The 21,105-nt window shown below is 53.2% G+C and overlaps 1 protein-coding gene across 13 annotated transcripts in view; it reads left to right on the top strand.

Moving 5' to 3' along the window:
- Positions 1-21,105, top strand: part of SPATA13 (spermatogenesis associated 13) — an 81,798-nt gene that overhangs the window by 56,263 nt on the left and 4,430 nt on the right. For 7 of the 13 annotated variants that reach the window (XM_042931617.1, XM_042931783.1, XM_042931869.1 and 4 more), the window contains 8 exons: positions 6,289-6,425; positions 7,570-7,749; positions 8,369-8,554; positions 10,476-10,655; positions 12,805-13,037; positions 16,056-16,185; positions 17,923-18,295; positions 20,764-20,838. In XM_042931617.1, the coding sequence (XP_042787551.1) occupies positions 6,289-6,425; positions 7,570-7,749; positions 8,369-8,554; positions 10,476-10,655; positions 12,805-13,037; positions 16,056-16,185; positions 17,923-18,295; positions 20,764-20,838 (1,494 nt within the window). Of the gene's footprint in view, positions 1-4,423; positions 4,477-5,091; positions 5,171-5,496; positions 5,610-5,642; positions 5,934-6,288; positions 6,426-7,569; positions 7,750-8,368; positions 8,555-10,475; positions 10,656-12,804; positions 13,038-16,055; positions 16,186-17,922; positions 18,296-18,928; positions 19,086-20,151; positions 20,413-20,763; positions 20,840-21,105 lie in introns of those variants that run through there. The other 6 variants (XR_006200587.1, XR_006200577.1, XM_042932214.1 and 3 more) reach the window with 6 other exon arrangements.

Genomic DNA, 21,105 nt, shown 5'->3' with positions numbered 1-21,105 from the left:
GTCTGTGCACAGGCCTGCCCGGCGAGGTGGCTGTGGGCTTTGGTGCGCAGTAAGAGACGAGGTGGCTTATGCAGAGTGGGGCCAGATCACGGGAGAGTTTTGGCAGGATGCAGTTGTTAAGTCCTGTGTGGTTTCTAGTGAACGTGATGAAACCAGTGCTTCCAGAAGTTTACCCTAGGTGAGTCATGGGAATAAAAGGTACAGCATAAGGAATATCGTGATGCTGTGATAGTGCTGTGTGGGAGCAGATGGTAGCTACACGTGCGAGCACAGCACAGTGTTGGCGAATGGCTGTTGCACACCTCGAACTTAAGTAACATCGTGTGTCGACTCTACATAAAGAAGGAGGGGCGCCTTGGTGGCTCGGTCGGTTAAGCGTCTGACTTCGGCTCAGGTCACGATCTCACAGTTTGTGAGTTCGAGCCCCACATCGGGCTCTGTGCAGACAGCTCAGAGCCTGGAGCCTCCCGTGGATTCTGTGCGTCCCTCTCTGTCTGCTCCTCCTGTGGTCATGCTCTGTCTCTCAAAAAATATATAAAACATTAAAGAAAGAGAGAGAAAGAGGAAGGAAGGAAGGAAGGAAGGAAGGAAGGAAAAAAAGAAAAGGTACCAACAAAAAAAGAAGTTGTTCTTGGAAGTGATACATAGGATGGCTGGTGGGGATGGAAATCAGGAAGCCCAGCGTGTGTACCCTGCTTCGGACCCGACTCCGGGTAGCCCAGTTAAATAGTTAAAAGTTCTTGGACCCTTAGTTTACTCGTCAGCAAATTGCAGTTCAGTTAAACAATTTTTGAGTGCCTTTTCTCTGCCAGGTATTATGCTAGGTGCCAGGGATACAAAAATAGACTCTGTCCCTTTCCTAAAGGAAGTTAGGGTCTCCAAAGGGAAACACGCATGTAAATACAGTACGTGTGCACAGATACAGCATCGAACTGTAGGACTAAAATCCCTCCCATCTGGACAGCAGACACTGAAAAATCCAACTCCATAAGATGTGCGTAAATTATAGGACAGAAACAGGAGTCATCGACTTAGAAGGGACTTGCGGGTCAGGAAAGGAAAAGGATAAAACAAAATCAGATCACTGCAGACCCAGGTGGGGACTGGGATCAGGAGTGGGAAGAAAAGGTAGTCACGAGGAGCAGGGGCTGGGTGAACCTTGCCATGCTCCAGAATGATTTAGAAGTACTAAAATTGGGGCGGGAAGCCATTTTTACTATCTGTCCAGTATTTTTGTCTCGTCACTGATAACAGAGGTAGTCCTGGCAGGGGTGGTAACACCAGTGAGTGGGAGCTGATGACGTTGGCTTGGTCCCCACTGCACACGCCATGTCGTATTGGGACTTGAGTTCGCTTGTCTGGAAGTTGGGGAGATTAGTACCTGCCACACAGCATCGCCATGAGGATTGTATGAGCTGAGTCCCGCCAAGCAATAACCCTGTGCCTGGCCTCACGTTGTGAGGCCGAGGCGAAGAACCTGGTACTTCTGTAATACTTTTCAGTTTACAGAAGGCTTTCCTGCATCACCGTTTCGCTTGAGGCTCACAGCAAGGTAATAACAGCAACTGGTTGAGGATTGACAAACGACCCTGTGAGATGGGTATTACTGTCTTTCTCTGACCGTTTGGGTGGGTGAAAAAAATGAGAAAGAAACTTTACCAAGGACTCGAAACTATTAAGAAAGAAACCAAATCATTTTTATGCAGCACTGTTACTTGAAGCCAAGTCTGTCTGACCCAAAGGCCTGCTCTTAGACTGTATGTTGGTGTATTTCCATCCATCCGTCCGTCCGTCCCTCCAGCGAATACATAGTGAGTGCCTGTGTGTGCCAGGCAGTGGTCCAGATACTAGAAATACAGTTAAGAACAAAGCAGACGAAATCACTGCCTTCACATAGCTTACGTTTTAGTTGGAGACACAGACAGCAGACAAAGCGTGTTAGATGGTGAGAAATGCCGTGCAGAAAAATGAATCGGGAAAGCAGATCGGGGCTGGAGAGAGTGGAGGTTTTGAGTGCGCCAGTCAGGGAAGGACTTGCCTGAGTGCTTGCGTGAGGATGCCGGGTGCAGGGAACAGCACACCCCGAGGAGGGAGACCCTGGCTACGAAGCGGGCAGCCAGCAGAGCCACCGCCGGTGACAGGGCTGGGAGGCGCAGAGTGCGTTTGGGGTAGGAGGCCGTCTTCGGGGACTTGGGCTTTCCCCCGACGGCTTGGAGCATTGGAGTGACAGGATGGTCGTGGCTTCTTTGGTGAGAATCCTAGCACGTGGCGAGGGGCTGCTGGAGCGAGCTCACGGGAGAGCAGTGGGAACTGAGCAGGTTCTGGATGCTTTCCGAAGCGAGCGTCGGGGTTTGCTGAGGAGCTGGACAGGGGATGTGTGAGGCAGAAGAGCAAGAACGCCTCTGGAGAGAGGACATGTAAAAACTTACTCCCGTCGTACAGATGAGAAAACTGAGGTTGAAAGAGGGTAAACGAGGTCATTGAGCTCTCGACGGTTAGTAAAGCTAGTACCTTCATTCGCCCAGATTATTTTTGCTCCACACCCCTTAGGCTTTCCCTCCTGCCACAGGCCGCCTGGCATACCCCACTTACCCCTGGAAGTCTGAGTCAGCTGACCCCAGGGCCTAGCACCATCTTGTTTCCACAGTCATTAGTAAACACTAACCCATGCTGGTGACACTGTCACTGTTGAAATCTTTCTCATGGTGCCCCTCAGTCAGGATGGTATTCTGAGTGTTTACGATGGCAACCCAGAGGTCATTCAGTGGATGAAGGTCCTTACCTGTGTCGAGACAACTTTATCCCGCTACCTCTTGGGGAAGTTTAGCATTCTTTCGACGGGATCCCTTTGTCACTAGACTCCTGTAAATTGTGCATTTGTACATAACCACCATTGGCCTTTGTTGTTGCTTTTTTCCCCTCTTACTGATTTTCATGGCAATAGCCAGATCAGACGGTAAGAATTCTCCCCGGTAAACATTCTTCAGTGGGTCTTTGAGGGGAAGAGTGTCGTTTTCAGGGCTTTGCCGTGGGCAGGAGGCCCAGGCACCTTTATTTTACTGTATTTCACTCCTTTTGGCTCAGCCACGGCCGAAATGTGATCAGGAGAAATGCCATTGGTGCCAGGCTGTGGCAGGTCGGTGTTGGCTGAAGTCTGCAGCTCCCGCCGCTTTGGCCCCCTTGAAGACCGAGGGCTCGCACGTACCTTCCTTCCTTACCAGGGGCATTAGAGCATTTCAGCCGTTGCGGAAGGTAGTTGTTGGGCGTCATGGTCTGGCGGCTGCTCCCAGGGCTCCGGGTAGAGACGGCTTGGAGCTTTAGTGTGGTTTTCTGTAGTCTAATGAGAAAGACTCACGCGTGTGCAGAAAGTTTATATTTGCTTCCTTAAGACCTTCTCCCTCCACCCACCCCCCAAATACACACACCGGCAAAGTGCCCTAGACCCGGTGACCCCAGGTCCTCTGCCCGCAAGCCCTCTGACCACCGCCTGGGACGCAGAAGTCACCACGCGGCACCCAGATCCCCACCCTCACCCCCGGCGCCACCAGCATTGCACTCCGGAGAGAAGCGCCGGGGACAGAAGGTCCTGCTGTGTGGCGTGGCCGCCCGCTGGGACGGACGCACGCTCGCAGGGCCGCCGGCCGCACGCCCCTCGCCTGGGCCGCCTGCACTGCCGCCAGCCGGGCCGCCAGCTACGGTCCGCCGGGCTTCTGGACCTGGTGGGCGGGTCCAGGGACGCTCCGCCCCTGCGTCCGTTCGCCCTCGAGGCCGCTCACTCGCACGTCCCCCTCTCGGATGCAGGCCGCCGCGTCGCCCGAACCGGGCTGAGCATGGGGACAGGGAGGGGCGCGGAGTGGCAGAGGGTGGTCGGCGCCCGGCACCCCCGGCCTCAGAGCCCCAACTCGCCGCAGAGTCGCCCTCTCGTTCCGAGCTCCCGCCCTGCCACCCGGTGTGCCGCCCCGGGCGTGGGGACGCCACCTCCCGCCCGCCGTCCTGGCGGGACAGAGAGAGGCCGCCCCGTGGCCGCGAGTCGCCAGGCACCCGCTGCCGTAAAAGTCAGCTGAGCGGGGCTCGAAGAAGGGGTGACTGCGGCTGGGCCGTGGGGGCTCCCGCGTTCCGAGGGGGGGGGGGCACCCCAGGCCATGAGAAGGCAGCCGTAAAGCACGGGCCCCCGTGGAGACCCGGCCTGTCGGGCGTCGTGGAGAGGCGCGGCGTCCCGCACCCGGGCGAGGGGGTGGGCGTCAGGGAGGAGGGGCCGCTCGCCCTCCGTCGTGCCCCCATCTGCTCCCGTGCTCCCTGAGCCTCCCTCGTTTCCGTCACTTGGCCTGAATCCGTCGTCATGATCGCGGGCCCGTCCGTGCCCTGAGAGGAGAGCTTCGGACCCCCGCGCGCGAGGTGTGCCCCGGGGCCAACCCGCGCAGTGTGGCTCGGCGCCCGTTGCTGCCAGTCGTTCTCGATAGTTATCGCGGGTTGAGGGTAAGACTTCGAGGCTCTGTTCCCGAGGTGTGTTTCCGCCAAAAAGGTGTTCACCGCGACAGCGTGGCCGAGGTGACGGGAGGGAAGCGCGGGGCCTGGTGTGCCGCGCTCGGGCCGTGGCCTCGGCCGGGTGGGCTGTGGAGCCCCGGAAATGCCGCCGGGCGGTGGGAGGCGACGCCGGTTGGCAGGCTTCGCACAAAGCACGGAACAGGAGCTATCTCATTAAAGAAGAGACAGACAGACAGTTGCTTGGAGAGAACACCTGCCCCCGGAGGGTAGTTACCGGAAATCCGGACTCGCGAGTCCCTGGACGAGGCCAGAGCAGACGGCGCGCTCCCACCGCCGCCCCGAACCGGCCTTCGTCCTTCGCTCCGCGCTGGCTGCTCGGACTCTGCGTTCTTGGTACTTCCGCCGGCAACGGGGGATCCTCCAGATCATCGCGGACTTCGTCCTCTCTGTTGCTCCGTCGTCGTCGGCCCAGCCTCCGCAGACGACACCCTTCGTGGCCCTTCCCCGCGCCGTTCGCCTGGTTCGCCTGGTGCGGCGGCTGCTCGGCCCGCTGGCTCCAGCGCGCCCACCGCCTCCCGCTCCCGCGGTTTCCCGGCCCCGCCTCCGCCCCGCCCCTCCCTCCGCCCGTGTCGCCCAGCGTCGTCCTCGGCCCGGCTCCCGCCTCGGCCCGGCGAAACCCTCCCTGGTGAGGCCCGACCGGGAATCAAGGGCGCCGGGCACTTGACACGCATCCCCTCACCTCATTCTCCAGAAAGAAAGAAAACGCTTTGTACAGCTGGAGGGCGGGGGGGGGGGGGGTGAAGCTCAAGGAGTAAGTTGCGGGCTCCCGTGCCCGCGGAGGGGCAGGGCTGCGATCCAGACCGGCCGTAGGACTCGGAAACCTGTTCTCTGTCCGTGGTGTCGGGGCCTCCCTTCGACCCCTGTCCCTTCCTTTCTCAGAATCCTGAAGGAGCCACCCCCCTGCCTACCGTAGCACTCGAAGCTCCCCCCCCCCCCCCGCCTTGCTTTTCCAGTCTCCTCTTCTGTCAGACGGACCGGTGTCCGTGTACCACGTGCTTCAGATCGAGCCACGTTTTGCTCTCGGTCAAGAGCCACCTCGAAGAGCCGGCTGCTGCTTGCGCAAGGTCTTTCCCGTTCTCTTCACAAGGAACGTTCTCTCTGCGATTCCCTCTGCTGGATGACAGATTAATTAGCCACCAGGAGACCACGTCACTGCCCCGGGGAGGGGGGGGGTGGATCTGAATGCCAAGCTGGGCGGTCCCAAGCGCTGTAGCCGTCCTTAAAAGGTCTTTGTCTCTTTTTTGGCAAAGGTGCGGTACCTAATTCCTGACTCCGATACTGTGAGTTCGAGCCCTTTCACGTTGTAGGCACTTGGAGCGAATGCCTGCGGGTCTCCGCTTAGGACACCGTCAACACCTTTTCATTTTAGTAGCACCACTGCCTCGCAGGTGAAAGACGGAGGCAGAACACCTTGTGGATATTTTTTATGTCTCCTTTGGAGCACAAGTTGCCAGCCAGATGACACACAGTTCACTCACCATCCTCACCCGCAAAGTAATGCCGTGTGTTAGCGCTGGCAGTGCCCTCTGAGCCGTCCTCGTCCCCACTTCCCGTAACCCTCGACCGCAGCTCTTGGCACAGCGTCTACTTGGAGATTCATAGATCTATACACATCTTCCCATGATTTCTCTTTCTGGGGAAGACACGAATGATTACTTCCCCTTGGGAGTAATGTTCTCAGAGGTCATTTAGTGTGCCTTAGCCGTGTTTTTTAAACCGTAAACCGTGCCGTTTCTTCCTCAGTCTCTTCAGATGGAGGGACCGAGTCCTCTGCCTTAGTGGATGACAACGGCAGCGAGGAGGATTACAGCTATGAAGACATCTGTCAGGCCAACCCCAGATACCTCCAGCCGGGCGGGGAACAGCTGGCCATCAACGAGGTACTGGAATCGCACACAACGGTGGCGGGTCTTGGGGACCCGACTCTCAGGGCACACGGTCACTTCAGACTTGGCCCTCTTCATTCTTTCTCGCCAAAGCTATTCCCAAACCTAGAACTCTGATATCGTGGCATTTTCAAAGACCACGTATGTGACTAAGTTTTCTAGATAACCAAAGCTCACACGTTGCTCTAAGTCATAAGGGCAGCAGTCATCAGTGTTTGGATAGTGCTGTTCGGAAATGCTCTTCCTTACGTTATCCCAGAAAGATCTCACAGCCGATCGCAGAGGTAGATGTTATAATCACTACCCGTATTTTAATACACACTCAGAGACTAAGAGGGCGCGACACTTGCTAGCAAATGGCAGACCTGAAATTAGCCACGTATTTCTTACTACACGTTTGGTGTTCTTTCCACCACTGGGCATCTGCAGCCCCTTTTATGGAACTCTTTCTAGAAGACACCCCTGGCTTTTGGAGCTGTTGACCAGAGTGCGTGGAATGTCACTTCTCAATGAGTTAGCGTCTCCGTTAGTGATACCGGTTGTTGCTGTAGAAGATGACGGTGTCCCTGGGAGCTGAGAGGACCCACAGCCACCTGCCCCTGTGGCCGACTAACAGATGAGCTGTGTCTGTTCCTGGCTTTTTAAATCAGCTGTTAAATATCTGGAGACCACGCTGTGTCCCCTTTAATTGTAGTAGACTATCAAGTTAGATCAAGAGTTTATTCAGACCGTGAATGAAGTATGGAGAGTAATCTCTAGGTGAACCTGTGAGTGTCTTACTATAATGTATATACATAACCATTGGAGGCTCGGTTCTGTGTTATCTAGTTTGCTCAGAAACAGACAATTGCTTGGGGGCTGAAAAGTCCATAATTCATACTTGTTAGATAACTGATGTACAGATAAGTGAGCCGTTTTAATACTTCCTTGGGAAAAAAAAAATAGATACGGGGTTTCCTTTAGGAACATATGAGAGACACCCACCTGATTTTCCCTGATAAGGAAACGCATTTTGTACAAGGCTCAAACACTAAGGACTGACCTGGAGCCAGCAGTATGTACAGAGAAGCAGCGGAAGATGTCTGTGTCCCCTCATCTGCCCGCCGCAGTTTGCGCTAAGCACGTGTCCCCGTTGCAGCTGATCAGCGATGGCAGTGTGGTCTGCGCAGAGGCCCTATGGGACCACGTGACCATGGACGACCAGGAGCTGGGCTTCAAGGCAGGAGATGTCATCCAGGTTCTGGAAGCCTCTAACAAGGACTGGTGGTGGGGCCGGAGTGAAGACAAGGAAGCCTGGTTCCCCGCAAGCTTTGTCAGAGTAAGTGTGGCGCTTTCCCCTTCCCACAGCTGCCTGTGGGGGGCGGCAGAGCTGCGTCCAGCTCAAGCCCGCTCTCTATAGGCTCAGTTCTTTGTCGTGACGTTATTTTACTTATTTTTTAATTTTTTTAAATGTTTATTTATTTTTGAGCGAGAGATCGAGAGAGCGAGCGAGCGTGGTGGGGGAGGGGCAGAGAGAGAGGGAGACAGAATCCGAAGCAGGCCCCAGGCTCCGAGCTGTCAGCACAGAGCCCGGTGTGGGGCCCGAACCCACAGACCACGAAGATCATGACCTGAGCTGCAGTCGGACACTTAACTGACTGAGCCACCCGGGCGCCCCTCTTTGTAATCATTTTAATGAAACCTTTCAGAAATTAGATGGGTTGAAGGAAAAATTTCAACCATGGTCAACTAACTGTGGCATTGCTGCCATGGTTTGAGCCGCCGGCCCAGCCGTGGCCCGGCCGCGGCCCTGCCAAGTACGTGAAGATGTAGCCTAGGGCCAGGCTGCCTTCCTGACCAGCCGTGGAGAAGTGGAAACCTGGGGTCGGGGGGACCTTCTGCCTGCTTCTGGCGCCGCCTCCCCCCCGAGTCACCTGTCACCTGTGTGTGGCCCGCAGTTGCGTGTCAATCAGGAAGAGCTGTCGGAGAATTCCAGCAGCACCCAGGGTGAGGAGCAGGAGGAGGGTGCCGGCAAGAACCGCCACAGGCATTTGGAGAGCAAGCACCAGATGCGGACCAATGTCATCCAGGAGATCATGAACACCGAGCGGGTGTACATCAAGCACCTCAAGGACATCTGTGAGGTGAGACCCCGGACCCCGCGGCCTCCCCCGGGTTGTCTGTGGGATATGCCCGTGTGGTTTTCTTCTGTCCCCAGTCGGACACACTTTTCTGTAGCCCTCGCTTTTCCTCCCCTGTCTGTCCATGCGGCCCCTGCACGGACTGCACCCTCATTAAATACTTGTCTGCCTTGTTGAGCATCAGTGGCCCCCTGCTGTAGTCAGCTTTCTTTCCTACACTCTCAGGACTGACATCCTGAGGTTATTCAGAGCGAATGACTTTCTGCCTTTTAATTTTATTTATTTATCTATCTATTTACTTATTTATTTGAGAGAAAGAGAGAGAGAGCAAGCAGGGAGAGGGGCACAGAGAATATCTTAAGCAGGCTCTGTGCTCAGCACGGAGCCCGACGTGGGGCTCGATCTCACAACCCTGGGATCGGGACCTGGGCTGAAATCAGAATAGGACGCTCAACCGACTGAGCCACCCAGGCGCCCCCAGAGTGAATGACTTTCAGAGGAGGCAACACCCGTCAGGTGAAACTCACACGATTCCGCAAATGTGCGTCACTCTTTACAATCCCACTACATCTAATCGCTGTCTCACAGATTAGGTTCTCAGTCAGTTAGATGCAGACCAAAAAAAAAAAAAAAATTTCGTTGTATCTAGTGATTTTCAAAGCCATATTCTGCAGTGTCATGGTATTCTACTGTGTGATAAATTCTGTGTCTCCCACGATCCTCTGTTTTTGTGGATTTTGTACGAGCATTATGCTCCACTGGTGTTGGCCCCATCTCCTCTTTCCCGCTGGCCTGGCCCTGAATGCTGAGTGCTGCACTCTCAGTTCAGCTGTGAACATTTAGCACTAAAGACAAACGCAAGGGAGACAAGTGCCCAGTGATTGGATTAGCTGGCCAGAGAAAGACTGAGCGATGTTTAGCTTTAACCATCTGTTCCCTAGAAGTTAAGGGAGTTTTTTTAAAGTGCCATTTTAGGAAAGTAAGTCATGTCTTAATAATTGTCGAGCTTTGACTTTGTGCCTTCCTTTGACCTGGATGAATTCCTACAAACACTCACCGGGCAGGTCCTACTACCCCTCCTATTACAGATGAGGAAACTGAATCACAGAGAAGGTAAAGTGGTGGGGTGAGGATTTAAATCAGACGGGTCTGCCCTACAGCCTGTATCTTGAACCTTTACATTGTCTTTGTGTTAAAGTTCAGACCAAGTGGGCAGCGGTATGTATTTTATCATGGAGTCCGCTTAGGCTATGTTATTACATGATGCTGATTTGGGGATAATTATTACACACATTTGTGGCCTTTCCTTCCTTCCACACTAACTTCTACCCAAGCCATGGTACAACTAGGGTGTTGTACGTAGAGAATGAGTAGGGCTGTAATCGGGGCAGGCCTCGGATTAAAGATCTGCGGATCTGTGCTCTATATAGAAAGTAGGAAATGGTGGAATCTTTGGGTAAGATGTCCTTGGCTCTTTGCCATGACAGTGAGCCGGCGGCATGAGCCGTTCAGCAAGCTGTGGCATTCTGTATTTGACAGGTCTTCTCAGCTGTGAAATGAAATTAGGGATGGGAGAATGATTATCTTAAGAGTTTAGAAAAAGTATGACAGTCCCAATGTTTGAGCCTCATGTTTGAAACCCTGCAACTTTGCTTTATGAGTATAATCTGAAAACTTTATATAGTTTCTTGCCTCCTAAATCCAACCACATGCACCTGTTGTTCTCTTTTCTTTTAAAAATATTCATAGCACACTGCAGTCGCGGAAGTGTGATTACCCCATCAGGGACCCATAGGGTAAAATAATTTTCTCTAATTAAAATCTACTCCAAGATAATGGCTTTGGGCCCAGAACACTGTATTATTCAAATAATTTCTGTGAATCTCCAAATTAATGTTTAAAAGTTTACTTCTCTGTTTCGCAGGGCTATATCCGACAGTGTCGCAAACACACGGGAATGTTCACTGTTGCGCAACTAGCCACCATTTTTGGAAACATTGAAGATATTTACAAATTCCAAAGAAAGTTCCTGAAAGACCTTGAGAAACAGTACAATAAAGAGGAACCTCATTTAAGTGAAATAGGATCCTGCTTTCTGCAACATGTATGTCACCTGTTATGTCTTATTAATCACATCCGGTCAAATAATTTTGAAATGTTTCTCCAATCTAGAAAGGAGTCCTTTTTTGTTCTGTTTTGTTTCTTGCTTTGTTTGCTGGATTAATTGCCTATGGAATGGAGATGTCAGTTGTAAGTTAAGTTGCTTGGTTTATATGGTTAATCTTTACCTACATACCTCAAGATTTTAGAATCTTCCCACTTTTATGCAGTTTGGAGTTAGGGGGTTGTGTTTGGAGTAATTTCTCATAGTCCCTCTCATAGTAACTATTATATGTTAATCACTCTTCTCAGGGTTTTCTTGTGTTAGCTTCTGTACTGCTATGACGTGGTAGGATTGATTATTTTACCCATTTTCCAGATGCAGAAACTAGCCCAGAGAGCAAGTGACCCAAGGTCACACGTTAGTTTTTTTTTTGATGTTTGTTTATTTTTGAAAGAGAAAGCATGAGCAGGGGAGAGGGCAGAGAGAGAGACACACACACACAGAATCCGAAGCGGCTCCGAGCGGTCAGCACAGAGCGCAACGCGGGGCTTGAACTCACAAACCACGAGATCATGACCTGAGCGGAAGTCGGACGCTCGACCGACTGAGCCACCCAGGCGCCCCTCAAGGTCACACATTAGTAAGGAGCAGGTGTAGGTTCAGACCGAGGTGTGCAGTTCTCAGACCCCTGTGTGGAACGCTGTAAGTACCTCAGAACGGTCTTGTGATGATGGCGTGAGCTTAATAACTGAGGATTCAGTGCCCCTGATTAATTCTAACAGATTTCAGAGGAAGGAGACTTTATTCCCAGCCCAAACGGACACAATTATCGTAACAATAATAGCAGTGACAAAGCCAGCTCCTCAGGTAGCACTTGCTGGGTACTGACCCCAGTGGCTATGCAGAGGCAGCAGAACGGAAGCTGGTCCTCGGGTAGGTTGATTTTAAGTGGCTGAAGATAATGCCGTGGTGGCCACGCAGCGGGGAGCATCCGCCCCACGAGTGCACTGGGTCTGTTTGGGACTTGGTGAAAGGCCTGTTTGGCCAGAGCAGAAGGTTCCAAGACAGAAGCTTCGGAGGTCGGTGAAGGTCAGGCTGCAGGGGGCAGGGCCTGATGAAGGCGAAGCCTCTGGGCGCGGCCTTGCCGGGAGAACGGGAGAAGCCACACAAGGGACGAGGTGGTACTGGGGAGGGGTGACTGCAGTGGGTGTGTGGAAAGACAGACATGTGGGCGTGGGGATTTCTGAGAACCAGCTGACGAAACTGGTCTTGGGGCGTCAGAACTGCCTGCAGGGCGTTGAGTGTCCAAGAATTAACAGGTGGGTGGGGAAAACCTTCTAGACTTCTGGGACACGGGAGTTGAGGCGTGTCGTGCTGGGCACAGACAAGTAGGAACTGCGGGGTGGGACACCGCACGGCCGTGGGCAGGGCGGGCGACCGCCAGCGGGCAGCCTGGCCGCAGTGGCTGCGGCGGGGGGCTGTTCGGAGGTGGGGTGCGGAGGCCCTGGGAATGTGGAAGCAGGGGCAAGCCCTCGAGCACGGATGGGGGACTGACAGGGTGCCGCTCTGGGATCCGGGAGAGAAGCGCCGGTGTCCTGAGACCTTGGACAAGCAGCCTCCAAGGGAGAAGTCCGGGAGAAAGGAAGGGAGCCGGGGGCCTCACGTGTGTGGGGACCAGGCGGTGGGGCGTTAGGGGGAGGACGTGCTGTGGGGGGAGCGGGTGGTGGCTTTGAATCCCCCCCTTGTGGTCACAGTCACAAGCCTGTGTGTCAGTGAAAGTAAAGAGGACGAGGGGGAGACAGACGGGACTTGGGAACAGGGCCTGCCTTTTCCTTGGAGCAGAGCTGGGGCGGAGATGACGGTGGCAGTGGGTGCCGCTCCCCCTGCGGAAGCCCCGGGCCACCGTGAGACACCCCGTCAGGGTTCGACGAAGGGGGCTTCGAGTGGGGCCAGGGCACCGAGTCCTAGAGCAGCACCCCCCCCCACCCTTGGGCCCCCTGCTCTGTAAGCAGCCCCTGCCTGCAGAGAAGACGCGGGCTTGCTGCATGAGAACAGGGCAGAATCAGGGTGCTCTCCGGGACGCCCCCTCGGACGGGGCCGCGCCCATCGCCAGCCCATAGCCTGACGCGGCTGTGCTTCCCCTTCCCAGCAAGAGGGCTTTGCCATCTACTCCGAGTACTGTAACAACCACCCGGGCGCCTGCGCGGAGCTGTCCCGCCTGATGAAGCAGGGCCGCTACCGACACTTCTTCGAAGCCTGCCGCCTGCTGCAGCAGATGATCGACATCGCCATCGACGGGTTCCTGCTGACGCCGGTGCAGAAGATCTGCAAGTACCCTCTGCAGCTGGCCGAGCTGCTCAAGTACACCACGCAGGAGCACAGGTGAGGAGCAGGTGCCGCTGGGGGACGCGCACCGGAGCCTGCGCACCCCGCCCCCAGGGGGGCACTCGGGGCTTCGCGGAGTGGCGGTGATGGGCTGGCTCACGCGTCCTCTTGACGCTCTCGCTGAGCATTGGGGAAGAAGCTGTCGTGTCGCTTCGAACGTTCAAGATTACTCTGAAGTCTGAACTAGGGTCATCGAAGAGGCTCCGGAATATCTGTTCCTAGAGATGCTCAACATCTAAGAATAATTCTTAAACTGTGTCATGAGCACACGGGGGTTTGTGTTGTCTGTTGGTCCTTATAAGTGACGTATATCCTACAAGTGCTCTTTTGTAGCTACTCAGTAGTTAATAAATAAAGACCTACACCGGCGTAACTTCAGTTTCGGAAACAGTCTGCTTCCCGTCCTATAGCAGCTCACCCCCAGAGCGCTGTCATGTACTGCAAGGAGAAGTTACTTTACGGAAGGGTGAGGACTGCCAGAGTTTAAACCCTGAAAGAGTGGGGAATCTCGAGGGTACAGGGTAGCGTGTAGGGTCAGGTTGGAGAAGCATCCCCCCGAGGTCCCGTCTGGCTCTAAGCCCTTTCTTGCCCAACCTGGGTGCTCACTCCGTCTCCATAATCCGTTCCATCCCGTACACCTTGCGCTTTGGGGCACGGGACTTCTCATCGTGGTCACCCGAATGCTCCATTTCCTTGTCCCTAAGTTCTTCTGGGGGAGCTAATTATTAAGTTGCTACTTAACAGCAACTCACTGTTTTCCTGCATGCACAGAATAACGCATAACCGTGCTGTGATTATTTGTGAGATCTCACCCACTGGGTGTTGGAATGGGCACGCCGTTCTTTGCCACTCCCCAGGATGTGCAGGACCCAGTTGTGCGTGGTGCCTTTAAGTGGCACTGGTTGGGTTATTGCTGTGTTTTCACCAGGCCACAACCGGAATGCCAGCTGGATACCAAGGTTTTGGGATAATGCTTGCTATTTTAGGTAAGACTCAAACCTCATTCCTGACATCCGTGCCACTGGTACAAAGCTTTCAGTGTACCTACCCGTAGCCCTTGAAAGGATGACCTGGAAAGGTTCTAGGATGCAGAGAGGGGGACAGGATTGTACCCAGAGGAAATCTGCCTTGCCACACCACAACAGTGCTGGCTTTTCACAGCTAACTGTTGCCCGGAGAGCAATCAGATTCTCCCCGGCAGTGCCTGGCCCTGCAGGGTGTGCCGGATGAAGCCATCTTTTGTCCTGTCTGTTGCCGGACTCCTGTGGAGACATGGGGCTTGCAGAAGGAATCCTTTTACAATTAGATTGGAAGGTGGAAAGAGAAAAAGAGCTGGGTTGCCAAACAATAGACCCTATAGACATGGATGTTAAAGAATTAAGATTAAAGGAATAAGAGAAAGGCATTCATTGAAAGAGGTAAGAGAGAAGAGAGCTATATATATTTCTATTTCTATTTCTATTTCTGTTTCTATTTCTACTTCTGATGGGAAAATCAGAAAACTTGAGTGGAAGCAAAATAGCAAAGTTAAGAGAGCCACACATTTAAAGAAAATGTTCAAGAATGAACACACAACATGATGAGGAACCAGAGAAAATAGAGAAGAGTAAAAAGAGACATCTTGACAGACATGGGCAAGCAGATTGGTACGTTCTCAGGTGGGAAGTGTATGTCCAGAAGTCTGTGCTCATCCTTCAACAGTTGGTTTTTCTCTTCTAAGGGCATTTCTCACCGTGAGGCATTTGTGTATTTTGGCTACTACCCTACCCCCCCACCCCAATCCTTTTAAAGGAAATGACAGAAAGCCCATTTCCCTGTCTTCATTCAATAAAACAAAACAATTAAAAAAAAAACAAAAACATTACGTTCTGCCTCTTTCCTAGGATTGACAGAAAATCTTGTAGGAAAACATATACAATAATTTTGTGCACTCTTCTTCATTGCCTGAGGCCTGGGGTGAGTGGTGGCTCCCATTACTTTGGCAGCCCCCTTGTATCCGTTTTGGTCTTCCATTGTGCCCCGCTTCTGAGTGTGAACGGGCCTGTTTAAAGACAGCGAGGTCTGCCTTGTGGGGGAGTGCCCAGGGACTTCCCAGGAGTGGAGTTTAATTGTGTTTGCTAAATAAACAAGAGTCTGCTTCCAAGGCTTTCTTGTCCTGACTGCGCAGGAGGATCTGAATTCGGTGCAACTGAGATCCAAAGGCTCCGTCTATCCCGTGAGACACAGGAACGTGCCAGAAAGTGAAGAATTCAGCTCATTAGCTGGATGATTGGTTTACATGTCCCCAAATTATTAATGCCGAGCAAACTGGAATGTAAAACTTCCCAATACTAGACATGCCCTGCCCGAGTCTGTGTGTAGAGTATAGCTGTAATTTATTTTTCCAGTACCTCCAGTTTTAGAAACCTGGGGAACAGCAGCCTGCTCCAGGGAACATTTAGTTTGATCTGACCGCAGGATACGGAAGCACCAGAAATGAAGGTCGTTCAGTGAGGTGAATACGGTGTTAGTGTTTACATAACACCACGTCCAGCTTCTGTGGCTCATGTCCCCTTTGTGTCCTTTCCTGAATATCATCACAGATGAGGCTCAGAGCGGATAATTAGTCTCAAGAATGGTTACTGATTGTTAAAGTACTTTATATAGCAAAACTGGCTGTAAGAGAACCAAAGCAATAATGAAGACTGTCCTTTCTTTATTGATGAAAATAATCTATTGTCACTGTGACTAAAACTTATTTCTTGTGGCATTCACTTTCATTCATTGCGATTTCTGGGAAATGAATGAAAACATTCTTATTCCAAAGAATTCTGGATTGCATTCGGTCAGCTCCCTTAACCTATGGAGACTGTAGTCTATTCATAGAGGAAAAAGCAAAAGGGAACAATGGCCGTTATTTAGATGCCACGACGTCCAGACTGTTGGTATACAAATCGGGGATGGGGGGCATGACTTAGTCAGTCTGCCTTTGCAGGTTTCAGGTTATATGGTTAAAACGAACCTCCTGCTTTGCAGTGATTACAACAATATAAAGGCGGCCTACGAAGCCATGAAGAACGTAGCCTGTTTGATCAATGAGCGCAAGCGCAGGCTGGAAAGCATCGACAAGATAGCACGGTGGCAGGTGTCCATCGTGGGCTGGGAGGTAAGTGCGAACCCCTTCCTGCACCTGCTGCGCCGCCCAGCACTGTGCACCCCCTCCCTCGCTCCGGTCTAGCTTGATGCCATACTTCAGCATCCTGTGACTGACACTTCATATTCTTGGCTTTCACGGTGTCTGTATTTTGAGGCACGTGCTCGACCTTAACAGTCAGCTACCTGACGCCTCACCTGCACCAAGAAATCAACTCTGAAGCGTGTCTGTAATTCATTTATCGTTTACGCTGTCTCTCCTGCTGGGAAGTACGCTCCATGAAAGCAAACGGAGAACCCTTAAAATACACAATATAGTGTGGGAGGAGTCCGGACTCCGGACTCACACTGCGTGCGTCCGAACTGGTCTGATCTGGGCCAGATCAATATTTTCATCCATAAGGTGGGGTTCAAAACGCTACCTGCCTCACAGGGCTGTTGTGAGGATTGTCTAAGACGGTGGTAAACGCAGTCCTTGGCACACCCTGTCAGAATGGTCTAGCGTGCGTATTTATTTATAAACACGACAACCACAGCAGCGTCTGGCGCTGCTCTAAGCCGTTTTTATATGCGAACTCATTTCATCCTCTCAGTGACCCTATGAGGTAGGGACTGCTGTGGCCTCCACTGAACTGATAGGGAACGGAAACACGCACGGGTAGGGAGCTGGCTCAAGGCCACACAGCTAGAGAGTGGCACACCCGGATTCCAATCTAGTCAGGCAGCCTGGCTTCAGAGCGCATGCTGGTGACCGCTAGACCCTATGGCAGTCATTAAGAACGATCAGCTGGTGCTGTTCCGATTGTGTTTAGACCAAGTGAGATTCATCCTACATCAAATTGATTGGTCAGAACACACTGTCCCGAAGGATTAAGAAAGTTTGGATGGAGAAGTTAGGTTTTTAACTAAAGTAGGTGATGGCCATAAACGTTGGAAAGAAATACTTCTATGTCAGGGGCCGTAGAGACTTGTGGAGCTTGAATGGGCCCTCAGACATCACTGTGTTTAACTCTCTTACTTTGTAAGTGAAGAATCTGGGACACAGAATTGCTATAGGCAAGTAAGTAGAACTGTTTTAGAGTCAAGATTTTCTGCCTCCACAAAATGTTGTGTGTGACCGGGACTGAAGGAGAATAAAAATCTTAGAGATCAAAGGCCGGTGTCGTACCCAATACCGTAAAGGTACATTGGGTTAGACCCGACCTAATACTGTAAAGGTGTATTTTTCCTTGTGTTCCTGGACTGTGGCATTGAGGGGATAATTTATTGTCAGAAGTTCACCGATCTCTGGTTGGCAGTTTGCCACGTGGCCTTTTGTTTCCAAGATCCGAAGCTAGTTTTTATTCTGGGAGCCGCTGTGTATACCAGACGGGAGAGCCTGAGCCCCAGGGTCGATAGCACGGAGTTCCCACCCGTAGGAAGCCTCTGTGGTGGCCTTCTTCTCCCAGGAGCAGCCATTTCAGACGGGGTGGAGTCTAGTGACCCAGCACGTTTGCCACCGGGAATACACCTCACAACATAGAGACGCTGTAACATCTCCCGCTGAGTAGGAGGTAAAGAAAGGAAATTTCACACACAGGGAGACGAACAGCCCGAGATTCGCGTGGCCTCTTGAGCCCCGCTGACCCGCGGACGGGTCTCCTGTGACTGGAAGGTCCGAGAACAGACCGTGTCAGGACCTCTTCCTGTCTCCGTGACGCGTGAAGGAATCGGGATGGGGAGACCGTGAACTGTGTTTCCCTCCCTCCAGGGGCTGGATATCCTCGAGCGGAGCTCGGAACTGATCCACTCCGGGGAGCTGACCCAGGTCAGCAGGCACGGCAAGAGCCAGCAGCGGACGTTCTTCCTGTTTGACCACCAGCTGGTGTCGTGCAAGAAGGACCTGCTGCGCAGGGACGTGCTCTACTACCGAGGCCGCACGGACATGGACGAGGTGCGGCTTGTGGACCTGGAGGACGGGCGGGACAAGGACTGGAACCTCAGCGTGAAGAACGCCTTCAAGCTCGTCAGCAAAACCACCGACGAGGTTCACCTGTTCTGTGCCAAGAAGCAGGAAGACAAGGCGAGGTGGCTGCAGGCCTGCGGCGACGAGAGGAGGCGCGTGCGAGAGGACCGCGAGATGGGTGAGCGGTGCCTCTGCCCTCCCCTCCCGCCCCAGCCGCGTCCCCCCCCCCCCCCGCCCCCCCCAGCGGTCAGCTCTTCCCCGCCCCCCGCCCCGGGGTCAAGTAGCCCCCTTGCAGAAAAGAAGCGGGATCTGCAAATCCCGAATACGGTTGACCCCACGCACAGTCAGAAGCCCGCGTGTTAACTCTTGACGACTGACAGCCTGCTGCTGACCGCAGAGCCTTACGGCTAACGTAGTCGATTAACACATGTACGGAGCTTGTGCCGTTTAATCCCAAGATGTGGATACTGTTGCTATACCCATTACTATAGGTGAGGAAATTGAGGCTCAGGGCACTTACCCACTCTTCTAGCGTGACCACTTAGCATTTAAAGCCAGCTCAGTGTCACCCCGACACTGGGCCACACTCTGGTGACTGTCATCCAGGCCATGAGAAATACCGGATGATCCTCGAGGCCGCCTCTTCGGGTGTACCTTTAAAGCACTTTAAATTTACCTTGCGCCCTAGTCCATTCAGACCCAAGACCTTGGCCCACCTGTTTCCCCATCTCTCTCGTGCATGAAGCTGAGGACCGTGCACCCTGTCCTACGATTCAAGCACTGCTTCCTCCTGTCGCCCTTACCGTCCCAGGGTCTGCTCGCCTCCAGGTACCGATTAGCCCTAAAAGCCGGAAACCGTCAGGCCCGGTCTGTAAGCCCAAGGTGCAGGGCCTTCCGAGCACATTAGGGTTTTGAGCACCAACTGTCGGACAGATGTCAGGATGCCCCAGGGACCAGGGGCCTTAAAGGTGAGGTGGAATAAGGATACTCATCTCTGCGGCCCACGCGAGCCCAGACCGTAAAGGTTACGTAGTGCAGGACGGAAGAGCCACCCACTGCCGCGACGAAAGCTAGAGTGGAAGCCTGGGCCCACCCCCGCCCTGTCCATGTTCCACGGATCCGTGTTGTACCGATCCTAGGCTTCGCCACGGATCTGAGTCTCACCCACAGGAGGGTCTGTGGGATCCCACGTTAGGGCAGGAAGGGCTTTAGGAGTCAGTCTGGCTCACTCACCGTCAAGCAGGAATCTCCTCTGAAACACTGAACCTCAACCCCTAGTGACACCTGTAGCCCTCATTACTCATAGGGGACCCCTTCGGCTAAGTGGACGTCCCCCTTTCACCAAGAGGAAAGCTGCTTCCCAGCAGCTGCCATATATCGGTGCCACTTTTGACTGGGGTCTCACTGGAGTAAGACTCCTCCCTCTGTCATGCTGAGAACTCCTCAAATATTTGCAAAGATCCCGATTTTACCTGCCATGTAAGGTCATCTAGTGTAGGCCCTGACATCATTTGTAAGTTGGAATATTGCACTTTCCCCTCAGATGGAACCAGTATTGCAGGGGCATCCTAAACACGTCTCAACTCTGTCCCTTGACAGAAAGGAAGACGAGCCTTGATTTTATACCTTTCTCTAGTACACTGCTTCCCTTGTGGCTGGTCCTCAGAAGACGTGAATGAATGAGTGGATGAATGAATGAATGGGGCACTCTGGGAGTCTCTGGACTGGGTGAATGTGGAATGAATGAGGGTGGCCCCGGGTCCTCGCCAGGCATGTTATGTTAGTCCAGTGCCTGTCACCTCATGTGTGGAGAGATCGGGGAGGTCCGCCATAAGGCCGGCTGGGCATGGAGGGCCGGAGTGGGGCAGAAGGCCCGTGCGGGTCCAGGAGCAGCAGAAGCCAGTGTATGGCACCTGAGGGAGGGGTCGGGACCTGTCAGACGTCAGCTTGGTCAGGGAGCCACGGCCCAGGGAGCCGCTGGGAGCTGAGTGTGACGGCGGAGGCTGAGCCCTGATTTCCTTCTCCCGGGTGTAGAGCCTGCCTCCAGGAAGAAGCTTTCTTGCCGGCCTAGGAGCCAGCCTGACAGACTTGGCCCTCCTCTGTCTCTGGCCTTTGCTCTCTCTCCACGTCCTGCGTGCAGGGGCCTGCTGTTCCCCCCCACCTCACCCACTCCGTGCAGACAGCGAACTTTACAGGGGAAGTTCAAGGCACGTGCTCTCGACAGTTGGGGTACAAAATCCAGTTCCCGTTACGCAGATGTTCAAGGTGGAATCGCTCACTCGGCTTTCACAGCAGGTGGGCGAGTCGACCCTGGGACTCCTTCGATTTGCCCTCTCCTCCTAGGGCCTCACCCTTTATGGTTGTGATTTGGGTGACCCTACGTGGACGTGCGTCTGGGTCTGCACAAGTGGCCTGTGTGTCGTTACTAACAGCACCCCATGTCACCCTTCAACATGTCCTTGTAGGGAGCAGGTTATGCGAGTGTCCGTCCCGGGGACAGTCCTTGCTACTTCTCCACTTGTAAGCTTCTCAGTGTCCCTTGGTTCCTCAAGGAATGAGGTTTTTTGTTCCAGGTTATGGTTCTGGTTTTACTCTGCAGTGGCTTCACTTGTTTTGAATGTGTATCATGTCTGTTTCTAAATCCAGGAATGGAAATTTCAGAAAATCAAAAGAAACTCGCCATGCTAAATGCTCAAAAGGCAGGACACGGGAAGTCAAAGGGTAAGTTTTGAAGGACGCTTCGTCTCCCCATCTCCTTCGTGGGAATCGGTATCGGAACTCAGATCAAGGCGAGCGCCCGCGGTGGTTAGCCCGCTGACGACCAGCCTTCAACGAGGGGGAGGCGTACAGGTGATGGTACGGGTCTGTCAAAGGGACAGGGCCCCCAGAAATGGGCGGTCCAAAACAATCTGCATTTGCTTTTGAGTGGGAGTGTGTTTCAGTATTTGCCTACATTTGAATGTGAGCCTGTAAGATCTAGGTCACCTT

The sequence above is a fragment of the Panthera leo genome, chromosome A1 (genome assembly GCF_018350215.1).
Source record: "Panthera leo isolate Ple1 chromosome A1, P.leo_Ple1_pat1.1, whole genome shotgun sequence".
Classification (NCBI taxonomy): Eukaryota; Metazoa; Chordata; class Mammalia; order Carnivora; family Felidae; genus Panthera; species Panthera leo.
This window is presented reverse-complemented; position numbering and strand designations above follow the sequence as displayed.